The 4555-nt window shown below is 36.3% G+C and overlaps 1 protein-coding gene across 1 annotated transcript in view; it reads left to right on the top strand.

Annotated features, from left to right (window-relative positions):
* Positions 1 to 4555, top strand: part of EXOC2 (exocyst complex component 2) — a gene marked incomplete at its 3' end in the record, with an annotated part of 69869 nt that overhangs the window by 25847 nt on the left and 39467 nt on the right. Inside the window, exon 6 of the mRNA XM_009079422.1 lies at positions 3787 to 3867. Within this exon, the coding sequence (XP_009077670.1) occupies positions 3787 to 3867 (81 nt within the window). The remainder of the gene's footprint in view (positions 1 to 3786; positions 3868 to 4555) is intronic.

Raw genomic sequence — 4555 nt, 5'->3', positions numbered from 1 at the left:
AATCCATTCAGAAGAGTTTTTACCCTACATAGAGGTACTGTCCTCATCAATAACCTTCTTATGTTTTGTTCAAATTACAGAAAATCATTAATCTTTCAATAAAGGAAACCAAAGGCATTTTTATTCATGCATTGGGCGTGAATCCTGGCACCATGTTAACATGTGTTCTTCATTCCTCGATTCCTCTGCTTTGGTGCCTGGTTCCTTACCGTTACCACTTCAGATCTTCAGAAATACTTTGCTGAGTTGGCCTTTCCCTTTTTGTATTTTTTTTCCTCTCCTATTTTCTGCATCTGACTTAAAAGGATGTGATTTATTTCAGGCACCTTTTTCTTTAACAACATTTCTGTGGAAATGGATAAGATTTTCAGATACACCTAATGCACTTCTAGCCATTGTTTAGTCAGAAAATGGTAGAAAACTTGCATCTGTGTTGCTTTGAGCTGAGTTAGACTGAGGAAGTTTTGAGATAGGCACCAGGAGTGACAATTTCAAAATATGTGTTAAAAATGTCTAATGATCAAGATCATTTATGAAATCAAGAATGAAATTTGTAAGTCAAAAGATGCACAATCCTAGTGATCCCAGTGTGGTTTTCTTTATGGCAACCATAAATCTAACAAAAAGTCATATCCTTCCTTAGATGAAATAAAATTGTTTTCAACACAAGGAGCAGTAAATTAATTTCAGTTTATTTTACTACAAGGTCTGTACTATGGCTTTTGAACTTTGCACATGTTCTGATGTATTTAGTCATAACTTAGAGATCGTGAGCTCTGAACTTGGTCTTTTCACTGTTATAAGTATCTCACTGCAGCTGTGAAATTTGCATGGCTTTAGATACTATGATTTAGCTGAGAAACTCGAACACTTATTGGCAAAGATGATAAAAAAATGCAGTTAATTTTCTAGCCCTAGTTGAGGCATCTAGACCTAGCCTTTCCTCATCTTTATTTTTTGTATGCTTCTTACAGTAAAGCTCCTCAAACATGAGGAACAGATTCTCCTAGGTTTCTAGCTGCTGTTGCAACTTGTATAGTTTATATTGGGTAAATCCAGGGCAACTGACAATCCAAGAAAAAATCCAATCCATCCCTTACTTCAAGCCTTCAAAGACCTAAAATTTTCTCCTACATCATCTTGGTGCAGTCAGTGATGAATTGAGGATGTGGCATTTGAAGGTAATTTGAAGTGCTGGCTACTGTGTAGGCTGGTGTTCCACCCGCCCTTGGCCATGTGCTCCTTTCTCTTTCCTTATGCTGCAACTGTGACAAGGTGTAGATAAGTTCACTGATCAATGAAGAAATGTTTCTTCCGCAGTGAGTTAGTTTTCTACCAAATCATCTCGCTACAGCTGCCATGCAGCTGTCTGATTGCTAGATCCAGCTAAAGGAAGCATGTGGATCCAGAAAAACAGGGATTATCCCCAACAGTATCATCCTGCTGTTACATGGGTTTAGTACTCTCAGCAAAAAAAGGTAATTTTAGTAATGGTTTCAAAATGCTAAATTTTAAAATTGTCTGAGGTAGCATATAGCTTGGGTTTTTTATCCCCACCATTTAGAAAGTATCTTACAGTTCAATGTGATTCAAATAGTACTTGCAATACTTGGTTTTAAACTGTCTATGTTGTGATTGCTCTTCTGCTGAATTTGCCTTTCAGTATACAACGTTAATTGCACTACAGTAATTAGCTGCCTATGACTAAAACTGATCTATAGAAATGGGACAATGTCATTAGAACCTTTAATTTTCTGTTATCAAATTGTAGAGGTATTCTTACAGGTAAGTGCTGTTCACATTTATAAAATATGTGCTACAGTTAGTAACACACCATCATTTAAGGTAGACCTCTGTTCCTTAAAATATGCAAGAATCTATTATTTTTAGTTCAGTTAAGGATTGATTGTCATAAGAAATATGGTGCCCTAAATTAGATTTATTCTTTTTCCCCTCTGATGACTTAAATAACAAAACTAGCTTTTCTTGCATTTTCAAGAAAGCAAAGCTTCCTGAAATTCTTTGTGTAGGATCAAGGGATTGAAGGGTCAAATTTAGATGTTTGAGTATAATGTGATTTTATCTCTCCTTTTTGTATCACTCACACACTCCTAATCCTCACCTGTCCTCCCTATCCTCCCACAATGAAAATTCATCCTTTGAAAGAGGCTGAAGATGATCAAGGGCCATCCTGTTTCAAAATAGCCTCTCTCATTCAGTGCTTGCAGTAGGACTGAGACCACAGGGCTGTCTTTACTAAAGGTGGTTTCTAGTTCTTGTTCACTTGTTCTTGATTTGCATCTGTGTGGCATGGGCAAGTAGGGATGGCATTGTAGAGGAAACCAGTTGGCAGTGACATCTCTACGTGCACGTTGTATGCAGTTTAGGGTAATACTTCAGACTAGTTTAAGTATCACTTAGTGGATTGAATTCCAGGTATCGATTGCAGCACATTGGGTATACTCATGGAGTGCATCTTTTAGTGTTGTTTAATCTTAAAAGAATCCAGTTGAGGGGCTCACGTTGCTCTGCCATGCAAACCAGAGCGAGATAAGCTCAGGCAACCAGGAGACTGGTTTCAAAACTGTGTCAGTGTTTTGAACTAAAATGTGTCATTATTTGCTTTCTTCAAAGCCCTGGGTATCACTGTTTTCAAGGTTAGCTTAGCTTCGTTCTACTGAGAACCAGCCGAAAGCAGTAGCAGGGTATTTTAAACCTCAAATTTGGCTGAAGCGATAGGAGGTGATGGCTGTTTGATAGAACAAATTTTGCATATGTTAACAGATTAAAAATTTGAAAGGAAAATCATATATTTAAAAATAATTGGTTTATATATGCTGCATATGTACAGGAATACTGCTTTAAATAAAAATGAAGCACTGGTTTGTGCTGGTTGTACTGAACAGAGAAGAAGAGGGACGGAAAGCTGGGTAAGAGAGGGAAAGTGGAAGAAAGGACTATCTATGCTGCATTCACTGTTAATATTTTCAGAGTAGTATAGTATCATCAGGCTGTGCTGGTAAAGCTCTCCCTTCCTGGAAAAGAAATGAAAGTAAAAGAGCAAAATAATGGTGATACTCTGCATTTCCACATCCATTAGAAATGAGAATTGGGGACTTTGGCATTTTAGGACAAGAGAAAAAATAGCATATTAAAAAAAAAATTAAGCAACCTCCCCTCCATTTTCATGTTTTGAGCAAAAGTATCGTAGTGTTTCTGTGTAATGGTTAATGCTTCAAGAAACCAAGTTGTATGTTTTGAGTGCCTTTTTATAGATGAAAACAAGTGATGAGGGGAATGTTCTAGCACTTGATTTTGGGATCATCCAAATTCCCTGTGACTCTGTTTCTACTCTGTAGTTATTGGTAATATCTTTTTGGTGAGATCAGTGCCTTACAAAGGAGAAGTATTTTGTACTTAAATGACACTTACTTTTCAAAATACTGATTTGAATTAATGCCTGTACTACAAGATAGCTATTTTAGGTGATAACAGCTAGTAAATTATTCTGTCCACATGTTTTTCTTTTTCCTTAAGTATTACTGTTTTGTTCAAGAAGATAGAGGAAGTCTATGTTAAAGTAATGGTTAAAATTCAGCAATGTCTGGCTCTCAGCCCTGTCCTCCACTAGACTCTGCTGCCATGAAGCATGTTTGTATTTTTTATGTCTAAAAAGAAAAATAACACTTTATTTTTAATTTTAAAAATGTTTAAAAGTGTCACTTTGATGTAATGTATTCCCACCTATTAAAATGTTCTGCATTTTAACTAGACACTTTATTCCAGCAATCCATCAAAAACTGGAAGCGGATGGAACGGAAAAAGTAGAAGGATCCATGACGCAAAAACTGGAGAATGTACTGAACAGTAAGTTTTGTCCTTCCAGCAGCAACTATTTATGGACTTCGGACTTTCTAACAAGCTTTAATATATTTCAAGGAATATGGTAGAGAGTAGAAAACAGTTCAGTCTCTTCATGCCCTTCCCTGTTTGGTGGTAGTGGTTTTAGGGTGTGATAATACACCTTTTGAAATATGTAGCAGGTTTTGGCATGACTGTTTCTGATAACAGAGAGTATAAATAACAAAATAAAGATGTTCTGAAGTATTTGCATTGAATTAATTTTGATGGCAACTCACTTTTGAGTGGACAAAGAAGGCAGAGGAACTGTATAGATAGACAGAACTCAAGAAGGATGAGCAAAGCTAAATACCAGGATTGTAAGAAGTTTGAGCAAAAGCAAAAAAAAAACACCAAAATGCAAATATAAGCTGTTTGCGATAACAAGGTCTATTAACAGGACCTTTTTCACTTAATGTGTTGGCATTTAGACTATTTGGCATGAACATTCTTTCTAGAAACCTTGAAAAGCTGTCAGTACCTTCTCTTCGGTTTCTCTGTATTAACTGTAAGGTTGCATTGGGAGAGATGGCTTGAATTTGCTGCAGTTCGGTATGTGTTTCATCAGATCAAAAAAGTTACGTTTTTTTTTATTCTGGGACTTCTGCCAAGATAATTTTACTTTGTTTCATTGTGATTTTTTTCACAGAGGAAG

This window comes from Acanthisitta chloris, unplaced genomic scaffold, assembly GCF_000695815.1.
Source record: "Acanthisitta chloris isolate BGI_N310 unplaced genomic scaffold, ASM69581v1 scaffold25017, whole genome shotgun sequence".
In the NCBI taxonomy this organism is placed as follows: Eukaryota; Metazoa; Chordata; class Aves; order Passeriformes; family Acanthisittidae; genus Acanthisitta; species Acanthisitta chloris.
The sequence above is the reverse complement of the archived record's forward strand: the minus strand, read 5'-3'. Positions and strand labels throughout refer to the sequence as shown.